The sequence below is a fragment of the Stenella coeruleoalba genome (assembly GCF_951394435.1).
Source record: "Stenella coeruleoalba genome assembly, chromosome: 7".
Taxonomy (NCBI): Eukaryota; Metazoa; Chordata; class Mammalia; order Artiodactyla; family Delphinidae; genus Stenella; species Stenella coeruleoalba.
The window spans coordinates 70,405,780-70,428,944 of NC_137153.1; the positions used below are offsets into that span (position 1 = coordinate 70,405,780).

The 23,165-nt window shown below is 41.4% G+C and overlaps 1 protein-coding gene across 5 annotated transcripts in view; it reads right to left on the reverse strand.

Annotated features, from left to right (window-relative positions):
• Window positions 1-23,165, reverse strand: part of SMARCA2 (SWI/SNF related BAF chromatin remodeling complex subunit ATPase 2) — a 172,943-nt gene that overhangs the window by 111,834 nt on the left and 37,944 nt on the right. For all 5 annotated transcript variants that reach the window (XM_079925948.1, XM_079925950.1, XM_079925949.1 and 2 more), the window contains exons 6-13: window positions 22,924-23,050; window positions 20,571-20,744; window positions 19,281-19,454; window positions 16,331-16,501; window positions 8,277-8,330; window positions 2,560-2,690; window positions 2,270-2,327; window positions 34-134 (exon numbers count right to left, since the gene is read on the reverse strand). In XM_079925948.1, coding sequence (XP_079782074.1) covers window positions 34-134; window positions 2,270-2,327; window positions 2,560-2,690; window positions 8,277-8,330; window positions 16,331-16,501; window positions 19,281-19,454; window positions 20,571-20,744; window positions 22,924-23,050 — 990 coding nt within the window. The remainder of the gene's footprint in view (window positions 1-33; window positions 135-2,269; window positions 2,328-2,559; window positions 2,691-8,276; window positions 8,331-16,330; window positions 16,502-19,280; window positions 19,455-20,570; window positions 20,745-22,923; window positions 23,051-23,165) is intronic.

The window sequence follows — 23,165 nt, forward strand, 5'->3', positions numbered from 1 at the left end:
TCTGCAAGAGACAAAACTCTGAGAGACACATACTCGATGATCTGCTTAGCGTCCTTCTCGGAAACCTCTTCGCTGTTTGGATCCAGAAGTATTTTCTCTTCAGTTTCCTGCCTACTGGACTCTTCCTCTTCATCCTGGGGAAGGAACAAAGATATGGGGGTGAATCCGTTTTAACGAGGGAATCCCTAGGCTTGGCGATTTCTGAAAAGAGAGTGAATAGTATTCTACTTCACAAGTGAGGTGCACACAACTGAGGGAGGACGTAAACTTAACCCTTACTTCCACCAGGCAATACCTACCTCTCCATCGCTGTTTACATCACTGAATGAAAGAACAAAAGGAACTCTCTGAGGATCCCCTGGAACCCTTGCTCCCAAGAATAAATATGTAAAAATCATGCCAGAAAGATGGATATCTATCATTATTTGGTCATCAGAGAGTCCTGTAGACCATATCTGCTCTTGCTAACTTGGTGACCTTCTATACCCTTCTCTCCAAAGCCAACTGAAGGGATCTTAGTATTGTCCTCGTCTCTGATGATGCCAGTGGGCCTTTGATGGTCCCACACGTCTTCACAGTGGAGAGACTGGAGCTTGTGAGCGCGTGGCCTTCTGTGTGTGCTTTCTGTGGCCACTTCACAGCCCACATTTCTGGCTATTTAGATTAAAACTGTCAATAACATGGCAAAGGATTCATCACCTCCCCACCTCGCAACTGTGTACTTCGTTCTGCTGGCCTGTGGAAAAGCTTCACTAAATACCCATAATGCCCACTACTACCCACTGGTGTTGAAGGCTGAATCTTTCCAGATGATCCAGGAGAATTTCCTTTAGAAGTAGGCTTAAAGAGAACCACGCTTTTCCATCAGGCTTGAATGAAACAATACAAACTGACATGATAGTAATGTTGAAAATCAAATCTACGACCACAGATCACTGAGCCACAAGGGGTAAACTGAGGAGCTGGCACAGCTCTTTCACATCCAGGTGAGCACCGAGGGGGGACGTGACTCGCCACGAGATGGGGACCTGGTCTCCGGACCCCCAGGTCAGAGTTCACTCTAGTCCCAGCTCTCTGGAGCTGTCTGCAGTTGCCAGTCTCAGGAGGGCACCTGTGGGTTGAGCCGCCTTCTCTACCTCATCTCTGTCCCTCCCTGGCTCTCAGACCCAACGAGAAGATTCTTCCAACGGATCGCTTATGGGCCCATTCATCCGAGTAAACAAGAGACATTTTAAAAATTGATTTTGTAAGTTTCAAGTACCTCAGAGAAAGAGGAGCCTATTAAAAAAATAAAATAAAATAAAGCATGCCTTCAGAAGTATTTGCTTGTTAACAGCATGCTTTTTTTCTAAAAAAAAAAAAAAAAAAAAAGTAACTTCTATTATCTTTCCTCTTTGCAAAAGCAGTAAGTGTCCACGGTAGATTAATTTAGAAAACACAGGTCCACAAAACAGAAGAAAATAATCACGGTCTTAAAATTCTGGTGAGCTGTTATTGGTAAGGCTGCTCTGCTCTGGCCACGGCATCCTTGGAACCAAGATTCCCCTACACTGGTAAACACCAGATTTAATGACTATACGCTAACAATGCTCTAATAAAGGAGATAAAAATCTTTTAATCCTTCTATTTGTAATTGTTAAGGATTTTAAAGTTGATCTAAAAGATACCTTTATTATTCCTTAATTTCTCTTAAAAGTATCCAAGATTACCATTTTAGGTTCTGGATATATTGAGTATTCCTTCCAAAAGACTGACAAATGTGGCTAACAAGTATATCCAGAGAATTCAAGGAAGAATCACATTTAAAGAGAAAACCCAAGAGGATCCATTAACCCATGAAACCAAGTGCATGTTGCCCTTTTGGTCTAAGTTTCCACACTTACAGCTTCAAACAGGCCCAAGGACTAAAGAACTTCAGACATTTTTAGGCTGTTAGCCCTCCGTGTAAACGACTTAGAAGCATGGCATTGCCCTTCCCAAAGTAATCCATCTCCAAGTTTCCTCAGAAGACCTTTCTACCATCTCCAATTTAATGCCAGCTTCTCTCTTCTCGGTTTCAAATAAATTTAGAATTCACCAAGCTTCCACATTCGCCAGGAGCCCCCGAGAGGTCACTGTGCTACTAGGCATGCACCAGCAAAGCTCTGTCAAACCCTTAGCCTCAGCTGTCACCCGATGGCCAAAACTGGAGGACGAAGAGACAGAAGGACACAGGTGCTTCCCCGTGAACTTTCCAGCCAATGAACTCCAAACAGAGATATAGACGTACCTCCTCCTCATAATCAGAATCGCTCTCTTCGCTGTCCGATCTAGGGGCAACTTCGTAGCTACAAGAAAAGGAGTGGGAAGGAAGAGGAAGCTTAGCTTTTTAATCATAAAACTGTGTGTGTGCGTGTGTGTGTGTTTATACACAAATATATGACACATTCTATATACAAATGCAGGTAATAACTTTAAGCAGTTCAGCAAAGGTCATGCTATTTTAGTTCCCAGATTCTACGAGGACCACAAAAACCTGAAAAGTCAAAGAACACCAATAATTCTGCTTTAGTGCCATACCCAGGATTCATTTCCAACCAGGCATCCAGCTGACTTGCTTTGGGTGCTTCTGGGCCAAACAGGACCTTGCCGGTTTCTGTGTGAGTCACTTTGACAGGGAGGTCACTCATCTGGCTGCTCTCATCTATGGGCTAGAAAGGAGAAAAGACATAACACCGCTTCGGGTTAAGACATTCTCCCAATTCTGTGCTGGATGTTTCTCGGCCTTTTGGCTTGCCCAGCATTTGAAACCCTTTCCCGCGATTAGAAATTTCATCACCTGATGAGTCCTGGTGGGAAGTGGGAGGTCACCTCCTACCAAAGAAACTGAAAACACCAGCCTCCCTTGCAGCAAAGGAACTACTGGCACAAGACCTAAGCTCCACCAGCTGGGCTCATTCACCAAGGCTCTGAATTAGGACCTAGAAGGAAGCGGGGGCCAACAGGCACACTGGTAGGAGGGCAGACAACAGTGGCAGCAGTGCCAGTGCAGTGGTATTGGCTGTGCCCACTCCCGAGGCTGGCCATGTCCTCACTAAGCAGCTGTAGGGTACACTACGGTAACATATCACTGAAATAATAGCGCAGTCCCCAGTCAGCTTCTCCAGGCTTCCAGAGTTCCGATGACTCACCCGATATCCTATTAATATGTTCCCTTCTTACTTATCAGGCAGAGTTGATTTCTGTCAGTTGCAGCTAAGAACCCCCAACCCCCAAATAATCCCCTCCAGATAAGGACTGCTGCCAAGTCATGGTTTCAGAGAGAATAATGGAAAAAAGGAAAAGGTACTGTAACTTGTACCATCTCATCATGGCTGGTTTGGCTTCTGCAGAAACAACGTCATTTATCCAAAACCAAACCACCAGGTACCAAGCCCAACCATGGGGCCCTGTGATAAAGCAACAGGCTCTGCTCACTGGAAATCTAGCAAATTGACCAAGTCTGAGCTGAAGTTCGTTATCAGACTCTCAATGAAATATGGCTTGCTCAGAAAATTAAGAGAATAAGTGAAACTGCAGAGGCTGTGCTTAACCTACTTCAGAGAACAAATTGTTTAAAAAGGCCTAAAAATGGAGTAATCCTATGCAAATGAATGCTACTGATTACAGGGTGACTGTACTTCTAGGAGCAGGCCCCCAGGTGAGACGTTTAGGCAACCCATTAATTCCAAAGAATTTTTTCTAAATTACTCTCATTTGGAGTTACATTAAAATGATAGGAAAAGCAGTATACTGTAGGTTATCTTCTAATATCTTATAGGAAATGACCACCTCCTTCCCCCAAAATATTGGTTCTTTCCCCCTTCTCCCTTAACAAAGCACTGTCAGAATAAGAAACAATATATTAGCAATTATCCACAAAAACAACCTTACAAAAAAGAGAAGGTTTACTCCAGACAGTTTTTCCTTTTACGTGTGCTGAAGCAATGGTTGTGAACACCGTTACTTTGCACGTGAAGACAACGCTTCTTCCTGTTAACGTAGAAGGTCATCTACAGGCTCACGCGATAAAGTAGGAAATCTACCATTCGCTACCATCTCCCTTGGAAAAACCATATTCCATTATCTTGAACTATTATAATGCAGCTTGTTTTATTGTTTGTGTCTTGCCTCAAAGAAAACTGGAAATCACTGTAGCTGGAATTAGAACTTTGGCAAAAACACTGAATGAGCACAGCAGAATGTAATCAGAACATTATTTCAAAACAAACCAGGTAAGACATCTACTTTGCCCACTTCAGCAAAGAGAAAACACATGTGTTAAGATTAAAAAAAGTGTATGTCACAGGCCCAGGATCAGGAGCTTATTTTCCCAGGAGACAACATGAGATAAGAGAGCTATCACACTAACACGTTAAATCTCTCCCTGTGTGCTTGTTAGTTACAGACTGATGTGAGGCATGCTTAAGTAAGGGTGGGTTTTTACAAATTAGAGTTGTTTCTAAGTGCTCTAATATATAGTATTCTTCCCCCGTAACAGCCCACTGAGTGTTTCTTACACATTAGACATTTATCCTGATCTTTTCTTTCCTTGTGATGAATTATAGTGGTTAAGTAACATTTATTGTTCAAGAGATTTCTGCACAGAATAGTGGTTTCAACCTTTTTCCTGCCACCAGGCTGTTCACATTCATAATACTTCTCGTGTGCACTGCAATTCCAGAAGGGGAAGAGACAACCCTCCACCCACCCCAATCCTCCAGGCAGATTAATCAGAATCTGTGAAAGGAGAAGGAAGTTTGAAACAAACGCCCTTCCCATCCCGCTCGCTCCGGGGGGATGCCTGCTCGTGTGAATCACTGGCCAAGAACTTTTGAGTTTTCAGAGAAAAAAACATCCAATAAATCAATCACTGTATTCTCGTGATTCAGAATATTGAAAATACTAGGAAATAAAATTTAGAAATACGCCGCTGAATCTACAAATAGAGGCTACAGGGTAAGCCTACAGAAAATGGCAAAAAATAAGCTACCAAATACGCAAATTGTTTGGCTTACAGTTATGAAATTTCAAAGTAAATGAAGGAAACTGGGTCATATTTTCTGCTTCTGTATCATCGACGGGGAAAATGTAATTATAGAATCACTTAAGATTTTTCCACATTCTGTATATTCATAAACACATGCTTATACGTGCACAGACAATTTCTGGAGTGGTACATAAGAAACTTAGTATCAGTTGATTGGCAGTCTGAGATGGAAGATTACTTTTCAGTGTACCCTTTCATACTATTCTAATTTTCTACCATGCTAATGTACTACTATTTTTACTTAAAAATGAATAGCAGAGAGAAACCATATGATCATCTCAATAGATGCAGAAAAAGCTTTTGACAAAATCCAACACCCACTTATGATAAAAACCCTCATGAAAGTAGGCATAGAGGGAACTTACCTCAACATAATAAAGGCTACATATGACAAACCCACAGCCAACATCATTCTCAATGGTGAACAACTGAAACCATTTCCCCTAAGATCAGGAACAAGACAAGGCTGTCCATTCTCACCACTATTACTCAACATAGTTTTAGAAGTTTTAGCCACAGCAATCAGAGAAGAAAAAGAAATGAAAGGAATCCAAATCGGAAAAGAAGAGGTAAAGCTGTCACTGTTTGCACATAACATGATACTATACATAGAGAATCCTAAAGATGCTACCAGAAAACTACTAGAGCTAATCAAGGAATTTGGTAAAGTACCAGGATACCAAATTAATGCACAGAAATCTTTTGCATTCCTATACATTAATGATGAAAAATCTGAAAGAGAAATTAAGGAAACACTCCCACTTACCACTGCAACAAAAAGAATAAAATACCTAGGAATAAACCTACCTAAGGAGACAAAAGACCTGTATGCAGAAAACTATCAGACACTGATGAAAGAAATTAAAGATGATACAAACAGATGGAGAGATGTACCATATTCCTGGATTGGAACAATCAACATTGTGAAAATGACTATACTTCCCAAAGCAATCTACAGATTCAATGCAATCCCTATCAAACTACCAATGGCATTTTTCACAGAACTAGAACAAAATATTTCACAATTTGTATGGAAACACAAAAGACCCCGAATAGCCAAAGCGATCTTGAGAAAGAAAAACAGAGCTGGAGGAATCAGGCGCCCGGACTTCAGACTATACTACAAAGCTACAGTAATCAAGACAGTATGGTACTGGCACAAAAACAGAAATATAGATCAATGGAACAGGATAGAAAGCCCAGAGATAAACCCACGCACATGTGGTCACCTTATTTTTGATAAAGGAGGCAAGAATATACAACGGAGAAAAGACAGCCTCTCTAATAAGTGGTGCTGGGAAAACTGGACAGCTACATATAAAAGAATGAAATTAGAACACTCCCTAACACCATACACAAAAATAAACTCAAAATGGATGAAAGACCTAAATGTAAGGCCAGCCACTATCAAACTCTTAGAGGAAAACATAGGCAGAACACTCTATGACATAAATTACAGCAAGATCCTTTTAGACCCACCTCCTAGAGAAGTTGGAAATAAAAACAAAAATAAACAAATGGGACCTAATGAAACTGAAAAGCTTTTGCACAGCAAAGGAAACCATAAACAAGACCAAAAGACAACCCTCAGAATGGGAGAAAATATTTGCAAATGAAGCAACTGACAAAGGATTAATCTCCAAAATTTACAAGCAGCTCATGCAACTCAATATCAAAAAAACAAACAACCCAATCCAAAAATGGGCAGAAGACCTAAACAGACATTTCTCCAAAGAAGACAGACAGATGGCCAACAAACACATGAAAGAATGCTTAAATTAACATCACTAATCATTAGAGAAATGCAAATCAAAACTACAATGAGGTATCACCTCACACCGGTCAGAATGGCCATCATGAAAAAATCTACAAACAATAAAGGCTGGAGAGGCTGTGGAGAAAAGGGAACCCTCTTGCACTGTTGGTGGGAATGTAAATTGATACAGCTGCTATGGAGAACAGTATGGAGGTTCCTTAAAAAACTAAAAATAGAACTACCATACGACCCAGCAATCCCACTACTGGGCATATACCCTGAGAGAACCATAATTCAAAAAGAGTCATGTACCACAATGTTCACTGCAGCTCTATTTACAATAGCCAGGACATGGAAGCAACCTAAGTGTCCATCAACAGATGAATGGATAAAGAAGATGTGGCACATATATACAATGGAATATCACTCAGCCGTAAAAAGAAATGAAATTGAGTTATTTGTAGTGAGGTGGATGGACCTAGAGTCTGTCATACAGAGCGAAGTAAGTCAGAAGGAGAAAAACAAATACCGTATGGTAACACATATATATGGAATCTAAGAAAAAAAAATGTCATGAAGAACCTAGGGGTAAGACGGGAATAAAGATACAGACCTACTAGAGCATGGACTTGAGGATATGGGGAGGGGGAAGGGTAAGCTGGGACAAAGTGAGAGAGTGGCATGGACATATATACACTACCAAACGTAAAATAGATAGCTAGTGGGAAGCAGCCATATAGCACAGGGAAATCAGCTCAGTGCTTTGTGACCACCTAGAGGGGTGGGATAGGGAGGGTGGGAGGGAGAGAGATGAAGAGGGAAGAGATATGGGGACATATGTATATGTATAACTAATTCACTTTGTAATAAAGCAGAAACTAATACACCATTGTAAAGCAATTATACTCCAATAAAGATGTTAAAAAAAAAAGAAAGAGATAAATACCGTATGCTAACACATATATATGGAATCTAAAAAAAAAAAAAAATGGTTCTGAAGAACCTAGGGGCAGGACAGGAATAAAGATGCAGATGTAGAGAATGGGCCTGAGGACACGGGGAAGGGGAAGCTGGGACGAAGTGAGAGAGTGGCATGGACTTATAAATACTATCAAACGTAAAATAGATAGCTAGTGGGAAGCAGCCACATAGCACAGGGAGATCAGCTCGGTGCTTTGTGACCACCTAGAGGGGTGGGAGAGGGAGGGTGGGAGGGAGGGAGACGCAAGAGGGAGGAGATATGGGGATATATGTATATGTATTACTGATTCACTTTGTTATACAGCAGAAACTAACACACCTTGTAAAGCAATTATACTCCAATAAAGATGTTTAAAAAAAAAAGAATAGCAGAGTACAAAATAAAATCAGTATACACAGAGAATGGTGCAGCAAGGTATGGCAGGGTATCATTCAACAGAACACAGCAGAAACGGATGCAAAATCCCTTACCTCTCCATCTGGTCCCAGGGCAGACTCCTCCCCCTCTGCATTCTCTTCAGCCTTCTGCAAAACAATGTCAAATGTTACATGTGAACCAAGAAAGTGGGTACAGGAAGGACCTCATGGCAACTTGGTGGTATATAACGGTAATTCATTACTGCTTATCATCATCCAACAAAGCTTAGGAATTAATGCCTTTTCTTTGTGTTTCTCTTCACTCTCTGAGACAAGACAAACTGTGTACTTTATTGGCAACTTGCAGGGGGTCAGTGAAAGCTGGGTGTGACTCAGGCCTGACCCACTAGAGATGGCTGGACTGTGTCTTCCAGGACCCCAACAGCTTAAGATGTGGCAGCATCGGGACAGAGGTCAGAATCCCAAATGTCCCTCCCTGTGTTTGGCACTATGAAGACAAATCCTGACGTAATCAGCTCAATTTTCCCATTCCCTTAGCAAGTTGTCTAAAAATGTCCCCTCAAGAATGAATTCTGAACCGCTCTTGGGTTATAAAAATGCAAAATCATACAAAATTCTGTGAGTTCTCTGAATTTTTATCATTCTACCTAATTGGCTTTCATAATATACAGTATTTCCACAGTGGGTATATGGGGAAATTTGATGCAGATACTGTGATCTCATGAAAAATTCTGTCATCTTCCGTTTCTTAAATATTCCAATAACTTAGCCCATTAACCTTTATGTGCCTCCAAGTCAGCCTAAATGAAAAGCTAGGATTATGTCACGTTTTGTACATACCCGAGAGAGCCTCATCTGCAAGAGACACAAAATAGTCTAAAATTTCTTACATTTATAACGACCTCTTCGACAAGTGAAATCCTTAACATCACCTTTAAAGAATCCTTATTTTAAAGTTATTCTGTGTGGTGTGATTAGAAGAAAAACAAACAAACAAACAAACTTTAGTCATTTCTTTTATCAAGACATTTAAGAAAATGAGCTTTCCTCCCCTGGGCTCTTTAGTTAATTAAAAATATACATAATGATACAGAATCAATATTAATTCCACTTTGTTTACTTAAGGCATTGACTGTGTAATACATTTTTGCTTCCCATGAAAATAACTCAGTTGTCTCTTGACAAAACAGCTTTTACAGAAAATGTTTAGTGGTGAAAATCCAGCCTTTGGTCCATACTGAGGAAGGGCAGTTCCCGTAAATGTCTGAAATTTTATAGTTGTTTGATAATTTTCTTGCAAAAAATACATGTATATAAGTATGCCAAAACACAAGGCAGAAAAAAATGTAGCACTTCTGCCAAAGAGTAGGAAATGAAATGCTCTCCTTGGTTATGATTTCCCAAGAATTTAATTTTCTATTTATGCCACCCCAAACCGAAAATATTTACAAGCTCACAAGAAATGACCATCATGGAAAAGCATCCCTATGTCTGGGCTAGGGATACAGGGAACAATGGCAGAAAGGCTCAGAAAAGGGACCATCCCCGCTACCAGCCTCCCTGAAGATCTCCTTTTTGGAATTCTCAGGCACTATATTCAGGCAACTCTTTTAATTAATGGGAGAAAGTCAATTAATCCTACCATTCTTTCCATACAAATCAGAAATTAGCTACAAATCTGGCCAACAAAGAAAATCAGATGAGACCATGAATAAGCCAATTTTCCAATATCTAGCTAGTGGAACTGGATCACTATTTCAATGAATAGTACATTAAAAAGCTTGAAGGACCATAAATAACAGAATCAAAACTATTCTAAAGAATACTCTTCTGTGAATCTGCTGTAGACTAGATAGGCTGCTATCTAAAAAGTGCCTCATAATAAGGCCTTTCCATTACTTAAATTCCTCTAAACTAATTTTTAAATTTCTATCTGGTATCAAAGTTGAGAAGCAATGTAATATCAGACTTAAGAAAGTCAGCTCTGGAATTAGAGGAACTGCGTTTGAATGCCAGCTCTGTCACTGTGCAAGAGTACTTAGCTGTGTGATCTCGACCAAGTCTCTGTGTCTTGGTTCCCTCTTCTGTAAAACGGGGACAGCAGCGGTCCCTACCTCATAGGGCTGCTGCAGGACTGGATCACTATTTCAATATGTACAATCCAATGTGACATGTAATATCCACTGAGAGTGTCAATTTCCACAATGTAAAAGAATCAGTGATAGTCCGAGGGCTATTCTTTTATGTCTATATAAAACGGGCTATAGCACTGTCTGAAAACTGCTTCATAAGGTTACGAAGTCAGGGATTTCTGTCTGTTTTGTTCACTCATGTATTCCCATACCTACAAGGGGTCCCGGCACTTAAAAGGCACTAAATAAATATTTGAAGGATGAATGAATGAATGCGCCAAGAACAACACTTCCCACTTAGCATACATGCAATCAATTAACATTATTTTAATTAGGTGACAGTATATGTGCAAGTCATAAGAGTTAAGAGCACACACGCGTTCCTCGCTGAACTGGTGCTCTATGAGACCTTCCCTTTGCGTGCCCTGTACTTATACCCAGTTCGGCTATGTTATTCTAGGAGGTGGAAGCCAGATGGCAGTCTACTCTACAGCAAGAGGTGTCAAGTTCTCCCATCATGCTTTGAATTCCTTCAGTTTGGGGACAATCTCTGGTTGGTATGCTTTCAGAAATCCACATTCTCACATCAAACTAGTGCTTAACCCTCAATTCTCTTCCGCTGCCAGAATTCCCTTTGTGTGTTGCTCAAGGTCAACTCCAAACAGATTGTGACCGGTACTACGATATTGGAGTAACCTGGGACAGACTCTGAGCACCTGGTGGGATGGCCTGCAGCTGATGTGGCCACGGCTGCCTGAGAGAATTTTATATACAGTGAATCTGTAGCATGTGACTGCAAACACATCCTATCAATGTTGCCGGCTGATGCCTGAGCTTATTTCCACTGATTAAAACAAACACAAAAAAACAAAACCGACTGCAGTTCATCCACTAATCAGGAATAAGGAACTCTGTACTGGCTTCTTCCTATCCACAAAAAGTTGAGAACTAATTACCCTCATGGAGGGGAGGGAGGAATGTAATTATGGAATCGGATGTGAAGCAAATTACTCCTAACGAAAGACAATCTGGCTTCCCGGTGAAGGCTGATGTCAATTCATACCCTTCCTTTAGGAATGTTCATGAACAAAGCTATGTGCACAGCTATCCACTTTCCTTGCAGAGGCTGTATAAAATAATCAACAGCGCTGTGTGGAGGGAAAGATATCCCCAAACATGAAAACCCTGTGGAAGCTGAATTCAAGAAAATGGGCCTCACTGGGGTACTTTATGCAGATTACCACAACACAGGACACAAACAGCCTCACTCTGTAAAGAAAACAGCTTTGTACCAAATATTTTACAATCTGTATTATAAAGTGAACACAGTTTATCCCCCAGCAGGTGTTATAATATGCTGAAACATCATTCAAATGTGTTGGCATCTTAAAGACTCATTCTGCTTCGAGGGAAACTTAAGATTTTCAGAAACCACTTGGGTTATTTTTACTGTCATTTAAGAGGACCTGTGAGCATTAAGATAGGTGATCAGGCAATAAAAAAATACCCAAGAATATCAAATTAACAGGCAATTGCACATTACTTAAGTTGGGCCTTGCAGAGAAAACCAATTCCAACATTTTGACTCAAGTAACTGGTCAATCCAGTTAAGCTGGACTTTGATCCAAATTTCTGGTTTCACCCATTTTGACACTGAACTTATCAAATAAATCTAACCATCATGGCATCGTGTTCACCTACCTTTACAATAGTCACTACACTCAAATGCCCAGAATTGCCTTAGAACCTTTCTTTCACCTACAAAAATCTCCTTGTGGAGGCAAACTGCAATAAGCTAATCATCTTTGGGGAAAGGAGGTAAAAGAATTGAGAAGGACTGGAGAGTCACTCAAATTTAAAATAAATGCCTCAATAGCATTACTACTTGGCATTTGATGCTCTTTTCACTGAAAATTATACCGAGGGGCTTTTCTCTAATTGTTGGCTATCTTCCTGTCACTATATTGATCAATACACTATGCCAGAAAGGTCCCCCCTCCAAAACATCACAGATTCACGTATAACAGTGTTTGATGAGAGAGAAAGAGAACAGAATAAGTTTCAGAAAGAAAGACCATGATGAAAAAGTCATTTGACACAGCACTCCCCCGTGGACTCTCTACGTTCTCATTAGTATCATGGGTTTCCAAGAAATGTCACAATAAATACCAAGGGTGTCGTTCTGTTGGTATACACCCCAGTGAAAGATTTGGGGGAAGGGGATTAAATACTTTATACTTTACTTTTGGCCTGAAGTCAATAGCTGGGGAAGCTGAACCTCTTAAATGACCAGACTTTTCAGCAGTAGGTGTGTGGGTTAGGGGGCTGGCATGGGCTCCCAACCACAGCTTAAGGAAAGACATACCCTAAATCTCTGTAAGAAATACCTTATTGTTTGGATATTATAGGCCAAATAATTAGAAAATTCTCTTTCTAGGATCTGGGGAGGAAGAGGGAAGCAGAGTCTGCCAAAAATAAGAAATCCTCATTTCCCACTGCAGGCCTCCACAGTCAAGGAGCCTGTCGTTGTCCTAAAAGACATTCTACCTGATAATATCTAATTGATCCTCACCTGGAAAAAAATGGTGGCCACTTATTTTCTCAACACCACAGAGAACATACAGTAAGGGGAAAAAGAAGATTTTATTTTCGGAAAAACCTATAACCACATTTCAACAATCATGATCCTACATCTATACCACAGAACTGATTGATAAAACAACTAATATTTACTGAGCGCGTACTATGTCCCAGGGAGCGTTCGAAGTGCTTTAGATAAACTTTCCTATGTGAGCCTCACAACAAAAATCTAGGCTATGGGTCCTGTTCCTGTCACCTTCTTACAGATCAAGAGACTGAAGCACTGGGTAATAGATCTCTTAATGAAATATCCTACAAGGGAATAACAGCAAATTAGTGTTCTATGTTTTCTTATGCAGTTATGAATTTAAGAGATTGCGTACAAACGTGCTTTAGACAGTAGTCCAATTTCGTAAGTTAGCACGTTCGATCCTATTTGTATATGACGCCATTTCAACCTGGAGTCCCCCAGTAGATATAAGAGAACTCGCGTGGCAGAGGATGGAGACCTCCAGGTCATGCTAAGTACCCATAACAGTGTATTCATCTTGTCACACTGCAGAGACTGCTGTCACCTAATCAGATATTTCAATACTTGAAAAATGATTCCTCCTCTAACACCTAAGTAGATACATAGAGCTTATTTCTTTTTCTTCCACTTCAAGGGCGTTAATGGAAGGCCAGGTTGAGATCGAGAAGTTTCAGAATGATTTATAAATGTATACTTCATAGAAGCGGCTCTAATGGTGAGAAGAGCAAAACTAAGCAAGGGCCTGAGAGGTTAAAGGAAACCCACTCTATTATTCACTAACACCAAGTAAACCTGATCAACTCCCCAAGAAAGAAAAAGGCCTTCTCTGTTACACCAGGGCAATTCCTTAAAAAAATGATACACTAGTTTAACACTGAGTAAAAAAGTAGCCCTTTTCCAAGGTCCACCATACTTATCTTTGATGGCACAGTTCTTGAAGTTACCTGTATCTTGTCCTACAAGTGTTGCCACCAGTTCAATGCTATTAGTTCACTGAGTAAAGAAGCTTTCTCAAAACAAAGATTTAGGGATGCCTTACTTAATTAGAAAAAAAAGCAAAACAAAACCTGCAGATAGATACAGCAAGATATTCACTTCTACGGGAAATGCTGAAAGGGACAGCACAGAATTTTTAAGTGTCCACATGCAGGTTCCCTCCCTGACACAGAGAAGCTGGAACAAACAACTCTCAATCATTCACTCTAATGGAGGGAAGAAGAACTCCAGGTAATCCAGAGTGTCAAATAATCAGCTTTTGAAAGCATTCATTTTCTTTGCACTTGAATTAAGGTACATCTAAAATTGGGTAACTCACTCTGAACTAAGTCTTAAAACCCCATGAGACAGTTTTCAGGAAGGTCTAGGAAGGAGCCCAGTTTCTTTTTGTCCTTTCTTTATCCAAGGTCTCCCAGCAAGATGGCCCAGGAAGGAAATACGGCCTGATCTCCTTGGTCCTGCTGAAGGCAGGGGGAGCTCAGATGCGAGGCATCCTGAGAGCATGTCAGGAAAGAGGGAGAGGGCTGCTAATAAACTAATAATTCTGCACATTCCATCATGTGAACTCATCAGCGGAAGATGCCCAGAGATAGCCACCAGGCAGACTGGAGTCGCTTGGGTACCTATTATTCGTTTGCCAGGAAACCAGGTCCCAGTTTTACTCCCCGCCTTCCTTCACAGCATTCATTACAGTTTATAATTATATACTTGGGTGCATATTTGATTAATGTCTGTCTCTCTCTCTCTAATTAATTAAGAGGGCAAGAGTGCTTTTCCTCACCACTTGCACTCTCTCTCCCCCAGCATCTAGCATCCTGCCTAGATCATAGTAAGTGTTCAGTTAATATTTTCTGAGCATATACATGAAACAGAAAGAATAAGTGCTATTAGCAAACCTGAAAGCAAGAGTTTGGAGGTAGAGAGTCAACCTACAGATGATGCAGTGCTGGCAGCATCAGGAAAAATACTGACAGGTTCCTGCTCTGTACAGATTAACATAAAAACAAAGGCATAATCATTACAACACAATTATGTATCTTTCTTTGCCTATGATGATATAACAATCTAATACTATTGCAGCAGTCCATTAATTAAAAGCCAGAAGCTCATATCTGAGCCATTAGCTTTTAATCACAAAGAAACACAGACTACGAATGGTAGTACTAAAAACACTAACAGTGACCTTTTTGTGACAGTCTCTGCAAAATATGCCTCAGGATGAGGAAAAACTAAAATGGCCATTTCATGGGGTCCACCTATGGAATATGACAGAATTGTTATCTGCTTGCCACGTGCCAACGTTAAGTCAGAAATTGGGAGCTGGAATTTTGCAAAGTCTATAATGCGACCTTGACAAGAAAATGAGGTATTCCTCACCAAAGAAATGTCGAAATGCAAGCCCTGACTCATCCCTTGTTCACCTTCACAATAAGGGAAGCTATCTTATATTAAAGAAATCAGGTGCAGAAGGCGCCTTTTCAATCACTTATTCCTCCTCCTTAATTATGAAACAGGTATGAGAATTCAGGAGCCATGAAATTAATTATTTTTTGAAAAACATTTTGTGCAATTATTCAGTGCAGAGAAGAAATGATTAAACGCTACCAATCCTCAATCTTCACAATTCTAACGAAGACTTTCTGTTGATGTTTATACCTGGGCCAATCAGAACTGACCGTGAAAACAAAATATACACCGAGAACTATATTAGCAGACTACTTAAGCTTCAAAGAGGCTCTATATTTACAGGTTACCCTTGAATTGAGATATAGTATCTGCAGAGTAGAGGTTCTAAATCTTACCCCTTCGTTTCTCATGATAAATTGGATTATTTTACATAAGACTATTCACTGTTTTCTGTAATGACCTAAAACCCTGACTTGCACATTTACCTTAGTGTAAAACCGGGGCAGCTGAACTGAGCGAACAATCTTGGCATCGCTGTCTGTCCAAAGAAACAGGCTGAAGTATGTTCTAAAAGTATCCCAAAGCTATCTTTTCCATCTTCCTCTGGCTCCTTTCAATCTGAACATAGCATTTTCGTCTTCATTTTCACTCCAGTTTCTTAACTCAGCAGTCCCCTGCCTCGCTGGCATTGCACTTGAGCAAACATTTCTTTGTGCCCATGGTTTTCCTTTTTCTACCGACGGTGTGTACTTAGTTTCTGAATGCTGGGTGAAACAGTGGAAATACGAGCCAAATATACATCCTGTCCATCATGCCTCCATCTCCAAAATGTTGCCTAGTACACCTAGTACATCAACCCATTTATATCAGCAATGTTTGCGATATAATCATCTAAGTCTCCCACTAGAGTAGTAGGAAGTACTCATTAAAGGGCAAGACGTGCCTAAAACTGGTCGGCGACCACACGTCCCCGGTTCAGCCACAGCCACTCAGGTGCTCACCTTCCTCTTCTTCCTCCTCTTCTTCTTCTCTTTGGCCGCCTGGGCTTGCTTGTGCTCCCAAACCAGATTAGTCAGGTTGGCCACATACTCATCCGTCTGCTGCAAAAGGTACGCTAAACGCCTATCTTTCTTTTGATCGATCAGTTTTCTATAGCCCTCTTCATCTTCAGCCTATTAAGGAAAGAAGAGCGTGATCAGAACATAATAAAAGTTTGCAGACGACACCTTTTTCCACTCATCCCTCCCCTTGATGGTCTGAACTTCGGTGGTCCGCGCAGCACACCGAATGATTCCGGCCACCCGAGTTCTCGCACCCTGTCTGGGAATAGGGAACACACGGAGGCACGATGCCTATGCCCCGGGGCACCAGAGTTCACGGCAAGGTCAACACACACAACTATCAGTGTGGTGTGATCAAGCACTCTGAGCCAACTTTTCATTCTTTTGTGTTCCTTTAACTGCGCAAAAAGTGTTAAAATTTGAGGATTCACCATCTGAAACTTATTCTTAACTTTATATTTTGGGAAGTCAAATATAATCAAAAGTAGAGAAGGTAGTATAATCTCTCATATAACCAACACCAAGCAACAAAAATTAACTCCCCATGACTCCCGTTTGTTTCGCTGCAGCCCTTCCCCCATCTCCTCCCTGCAATCCCAAACTGGATTGTCCTGAAGCAAATTCCAGACATAGTAGCTTTTCATTCATAAATATTTCAATAAGTACTTCCAGAGGCAAGGAACTGAATAGGTTTTGAACAAATAACTTCTTATACTTAAAAGCATTACAAGAACTTCCCTGGTGGCGCAGTGGTTAAGAATCCACCTGCCACCGCAGGGGACATGGGTTCAAGCCCTGGTCTGGGAAGATCCCACATACCGCGGAGCAACTAAGCCCGTGTGCCTCAACTACTGAAGCCCGCGCGCCTAGAGCCCGTGCTCCGCAACAAGAGAAGCCACCGCAATGAGAAGCCCGGGCACCACAACCAAGAGTAGCCCCCGCTCGCCACAACTAGAGAAAGCCCGCGCTCAGCCACGAAGACCCAACGCAGCCAAAACTAAATAAGTAAATGAATTTATAAAAAATGTGGTTGACTGGGAGGGATTTTGGTCAGCACTGCATAATGGGCCCAGATGACTGGAGACAATTCATTAGCACCTGAAGCCTGACAGTGCTGAGCCATAAAACAGACACAGTACTTCCCACTTCTACCTCCTGTTAAGCAATATTATGAGGTTAAATGGAATAAAAACTGATGCACTCTGGGTCATTTCCAGAGAAATCTTTTTATACATCCCAATAAAAGGACATCTCAAAAATATCTTCCTCATGTGATGCAGGATAAAAGGAACACACTGCAAAATCTTTTAAGAGGCAGCTCTTTACAGAGAACCTTAGGTTTTTCAGTCCAGGGCTGTCCCTCCAGCATCTGCCCGAGTAACAGCAGCCTCATCACTCCGTCTGGCTGCTGTCTGCCCCACGGATGAGCATGAACCTCAAATGCTATTATAACTGTAATTGCTTTTGGTTATGGTTGATCTCACTTGAAGAAAGAATGATAAAAAAAAACTTCAGTGTCTCTGTTATCTGTATATTCCATCATTTAATTGCGAAAATTAATGATTTGCAAATGCCTAATCATTAGTGTCAAGCCAATCTGTTACTGAAGTTCTAATATAGTTTCACTTCAGTTGAATCAGACAAATTTGACTGTTCCCTGCTCAAATACTATAAAATGGTCTCCCCAGCTAGTTAGCCGTCTCCTGGTCCCCTCCCTCCCCAAAAAAGAGAGGGAGGTAGAAGGTAAGATTTAGTAGACCTCGGACACAGAGCCTTTTAAAATATGGTGTTCACTCTCCGAAATCCAAAAAAATTAATGACAAAAAAAACGCAAACCGTAATACCAGCCAGGAAGACTATGTCATTTGGAATTTTCCAGGGACATAATTATGGGTTGAGGCTAATGATTTTATCTTCATCCAGTACCCAGGCATTACATCCCAGATAGAATGTGCACGTCTCCTATCAATATACATTACACACACTTTTCTAAAATCCACGGTGTGCTCTGAGGTCCGATTCCAAAAATAAATGGCCAATAAACTCAAATACTCAGGCCAGTGATATAAACCAATTCCTTCTGTGTTTATATATCCATTAAAAAGTAACGGTGGAAAAGAAATGACCCATGAATAGCCTTTGACAATAACATGGCTATGATCAAAAAAGCAGCATTTCAAAATGAACTTAAAAATCACTTTTTAAACTGTTAGAGAAAAATTTCTGCCAGAATTTTGAAGCACCAGTGGCTTCAAAAAAAGAGAACTTCTTAGATTCCAAGACACAACTTCATGAGACATGCATTCAAAACAACTTGTGTCATTAGTCTCAAAGAGGCAACACTTTAAAAAGAACTGCCGTTTCCATCCTTCCAGGTCTGGTGATCAAAACTCCTGCAAAATATAGTACCTGCCTTTATGTAAAAAGCTATCATCTGGGGCTTTCCTGGTGGCGCAGTGGTTGAGAGTCCGCCTGCCGATACAGGGGACACGGGTTCATGCCCCGGTCCGGGAAGATCTCACATGCCGCGGAGCGGCTGGGCCCGTGAGCCATGGCCGCTGAGCCTGCGCGTCCACAACGGGAGAGGCCACAACAGTGAGAGGCCCGCGTAGCGCAAAAAAAAAAAAAAAAGAGCTATCATCTGAATAACAGTGCCACCCTAGGACATGGAAACCCTATACTCATCAGTGGTAGCCCTAGGTTTGTGGCACTGCACTGTCTAGGAAAGGGAAGATATTTTTACTCCATCCCTGTGAAGTTCAAAGGAATGGATTAGTAGATTTGATAAGCAGCTTTTACTCTCTCCTTCTACTACAGCATGTTTAACATTCTCAGTGCAGATGGCTGTGAGGGGAGCATTTTCCTGGGTTCCTGTAGGCAGGCCCCTTACCATCAACCTCCGCATTCTCTCCTTTTCGATCCGCTCGGTCTCCTTCTTCTGCTCCCTTTCAGTGTTGGCGTGCCAAGTGGCCACTGCTTTGGAAAGCTTCTGGATCTTCCCAGCCACAGACCGATGGTACTCCTTAAAATCTTTTGCATGCTGCAAAATACTGTTCAGGTATTCCTAAGGGATCCAAAGCGGGGAGAAGACAGAAGGCTTAAAATTCAGTTCCCAATGTCGTTTGAGGTTTCATCATAGTACAGGGAAACTCTGTGTATTGAACACCCATGGGGGACTAGAACCTATTTTGGGACAGGTGCCCTGGTGTGTCTCCACAGCTGAGGTGTGGGCTATGTAGTGGTGGGAAAGATGACGTCTCAAAGTTCGTTTTGGGGCCAGCCGGTGGAAGAGAAGCCTCCCCGGCCTTGAGGGTGTGGCCACGTGAAAATGGAAAGATCAAAGGTTGAGAGAGACCTGCAAAACAGGGATGATAAAATTTAAAGCAAATCACTCCCAGATAAACCTCAGGGAGACGGGTGTTTCCAGTTACACCCGTGTTACAGAAGTAGTGTTTCTTCTGCTCTCCCTTAAATACCCTAGAATTGTCCCTCAAAAGAAGGTTTATAGGAAGCTAAAATTGCCATACATCTTTTGTATCCACTTTTTAAATAAAGAAGGGGAAACTTATAACCTTATTGACGCTTAAGTCCAACACTTTTCAAAACGAAACTTAATCAAGGCAATAAATTAGGCACAGAAAAACAAGTAAAATTCACAGGATTACGACACGAGATCAGATCCTACATCAAAATATTTCCAAATCCCTAGAAAGGAATGTTTTAAAATATCTGCCCCTGTGAAACCTTCAACTGGGCCCTCGAAAAGCCCCGGATACTATATTTATATCTGTGATAAAAATAACGGTTTGCCCTCTTCTTTCCAAGTTGCCTCTTCCCCAGGACTTTGCTCTAGGAAACCCGCCTGTGCCTACCCAGTCAGCAGCATCCCATGGGGTTATGAATTTGACACGTGATTGGAATTCAGAAAGCAGGGTCCCCCCCACCCCCTTATCCTGTACTGACCGTTTGCATGTCCTTGCGGAGGTCACCTACCACTCTGGCTGGGCCTAGGTTTCCTCATCTATGAAATGGTGTGGTTGGACTACGTAAGCTCCCAGGATCCTTTCTGTGATGTCCCCACTGCCCGCAGTTGTCCATTTTTCAGTGGTTCTGACTCCACCCAGTTTCTTGGTTAGCATCTCTGTCAACGGTGGGGCACCCAGAGCCCAGGCCCAAGTACCTGGTGCTTCTGCCGACGCTTCCTCTCCTGCTCGATCTTCTGCTGCTTCTCCAGCTTCTCCGTCATGCGGGCTTCCCTCAGGGTCTGGCGCTTGCTCCGTTTGTATGCTTTGGAGTTGAGGGCCGTCTCCAGGGTCGTGTCCCGTCGCATGCAGGCCACTACCTCCTGTCTCAGCTGTCAAGAGGGGAGCAGTTAGAACACCTCCCCAGACAGAGGCCAGACCCCCGTCGTCCCCTGCCCTCCATTTTGTGGAGCCGAATGGTGACTCCCTGAGTTTCTCCATCAGAGTTGGCCTTTTAGGAAACAAAGGGACTACATCATGCTGAATGTATATGGTATTTTCAAAGATGCTCTAAGTTTTCTTTCCAAAAAATTCAGAGAGGGAGCAAGTACGGCACTGTTAACAGTAAAGAAAATAAATCAGTAAGTAAGTAGAGGATGTCTTGGCTTTTAAATAAATTGATTCACTCTATTTAATTATCCTAATGATATTAATTAGTTAATAAGCTTTTTACATTTTTTTACTTCATTGTAAGTGTCATGCTAACTTTCTCTTTGTGCTTAAAGATTAACGAACAACGCTGGGCAAAAAAGAATAGAAGAGTTACTTCCTGCTCATGTGAAGTAGCTGCAGATATGCAAACAGTGCTAATTCATCATCTCATGTAAAAGACGGGAAATACTAGTTTGGGCTTCCTCCCAGTCCTAACAATGATATTCTTTGCAAGATACTTAATTTTTTTTTTTTACTGTATTATGGACTTCTTTTAGATCAGAAATATAGTATTTCATTCATATTGTATGTTACGTGGTGGTAAAAGGTGGGGGGTGGACACATGTACTGAAATAGCAATTCGACTGAATCCGAAATCAGCATCCATTACAGCTAATTTCATTGGAAAACTTCACAGATAACAGATTTTTCAATAATATGAAGCAAAAACCAGAAACCAATCAGAATCCAGCACAGTGAAGCTAATTTGAATCTAATCTTATTCCTGAAAATACTCATTTAACAAAATTTTATTCAACAGCTTATCAAGGCATTTTATGAAGTTACCTGTAAGAAAGAAGCAAATGGAATGCAGAAAGTTTTTTCTTTTCTTTTTTTGTTTTTAAGTTAAGCTCTAATCTACTCTCACAAACCTATGGTTAAGTAGCCACCAGCCACCATGATGCCCCTCTTGTGATACTATAATCAACAAGGCAAAACGTATTTCCAAGTTCATATGACAATAGCAAGAGAGATGGCCTTGTGATTTTGCTCACATCCTCCAACAGACCAAGTCATGTAATTCAGTACTTCCAAACTACTTTCAGTCATTCATTATTCATTTTGCATGCCCCGAGACCTTCACCAAACAAGCCCGTCTGACGGGCGAGGAAGCATTCCTTTTCCCCTTTGGCTAAATGCCGCTGTGTGATGACCAGGGGACCTGAAGCTTTGGGGTGAGAAGGCAAAACTCGCCAAAGTGAAAATTAGCTCTACTTCATTCCACTAGTCTCCTACTGATTTAGCAATTATAAAATAGAGCACTATGCTAGCCTTTCATTTTTTTTGGTATGTGGGCCTCTCACTGCTGTGGCCTCTCCCGTTGCGGAGCACAGGCTCTGGATGCACAGGCTCAGCGGCCATGGCTCACAGGTCCAGCCGCTCCAGGGCATGTGGGATCTTCCTGGACCGGGGCACGAACCCGCGCCCCCTGCATCGGCAGGCGGACTCTCAACCACTGCGCCACCAGGGAAGTCCCTACGCTAGCCTTTCTTAATCAGTGACTACTAAGAACACAGCAAGAACAATAGATACAAATTCACTGATAAGTCAAATATGGGGGTCTGATGTGATGAAATGCTCCAAAAGTAGGTGTTGATGAATAATCAACAGTTACAAACCAGTTTTATGTATTTCTATAAACAATGAGCTATTTAGTTGAGTGGCTTTCGTATTTGTTAAAATGATTTTCATAGTCACGGCTAGGATTTTACATTTCTCTTTACAAAGAAGCTCTGATCTATCACCTTCCTATTTTTCTTTGAAACCATAAAGGCAAACATAAGCTATCCCATCTGTTCTCAAGGTTTCATCTACAGTAACAAAATGCCGTAACTCTGACTTTGGAAAGCGTAATATGGAAGAAAAAAATGTCTCTGATGTACAGAAGAGAAAAACAGAATAATAAGCAGTTAGTCTTCATTACTTTTAGTTCTGTGCTGCTGGTCGAAAAGATACAGTCTTTGACTAAGTTTATATCTTTATACCAATATTGAACGACTTAAGGAAACACACAGATCACACTCTGGAACAATTATATTTATTTCCTGCACCTCAGATGTGCTGGGGAAAAGGTATTACCTGACGCTGGAAATTGAGTAACCGAAGTGCTTTCAGTTCCACGGTTGCTTTGGTTCGTAAATCTGGTGGCAAAGAGCCAGGGAGATTTTCCAGTTCCTGTATCCTATGGGCTATGCGAGCCTGAAGTCTAACGGAGATAATAAAATGGGGGAGGGGGAAGGTGGAAATATACATTACAGTCTGGTCTTAAATGATAGACAACAACCTTAGGTTTAAGTTCACCTTCCAGATACTGACGGCCG